Source organism: Chaetura pelagica, unplaced genomic scaffold, assembly GCF_000747805.2.
Source record: "Chaetura pelagica isolate M959 unplaced genomic scaffold, ChaPel_1.0 scaffold644, whole genome shotgun sequence".
Taxonomy (NCBI): Eukaryota; Metazoa; Chordata; class Aves; order Apodiformes; family Apodidae; genus Chaetura; species Chaetura pelagica.
The window spans coordinates 31,582-31,902 of NW_009952986.1; the positions used below are offsets into that span (position 1 = coordinate 31,582).

A 321-nucleotide genomic window follows, 5' to 3' on the forward strand; every position below is an offset into this window, starting at 1 on the left:
GGCACTGGAAGCTGCTCTCAGGTCTCCCTGGAGCCTTCTCTTCTCCAGGCTGAACACCCCAACTCTCCCAGCCTGTCCCCAGAGCTGCTCCAGCCCTCCCAGCATCTCCCTGGCTCCTCTAGAACTCCCCAGAACCTCCACATCCTCCCAATAACCACAACCTATGACCAACCCAATCTTTCCCTCCCCAACAGCCAGACACAGACCTCAGCACCCTGGATGGGGCCCAACTACAACGTGCCCCCCCCTCCCCAGGGACAGAACGGGACGGTGCTGCCCCCCCAGCCCGGCTACCGAGTGGCCAACTTCGAGACCCCCTGA

General features: G+C 62.6%; 1 protein-coding gene across 1 annotated transcript in view; it reads left to right on the forward strand.

Moving 5' to 3' along the window:
- The window catches only part of TIA1 (TIA1 cytotoxic granule-associated RNA binding protein), a 10,021-nt gene extending 9,700 nt beyond the window's left edge, over positions 1-321 (forward strand). Inside the window, exon 12 of the mRNA XM_009996483.1 lies at positions 195-321. Coding sequence (XP_009994785.1) covers positions 195-321 — 127 coding nt within the window. The remainder of the gene's footprint in view (positions 1-194) is intronic.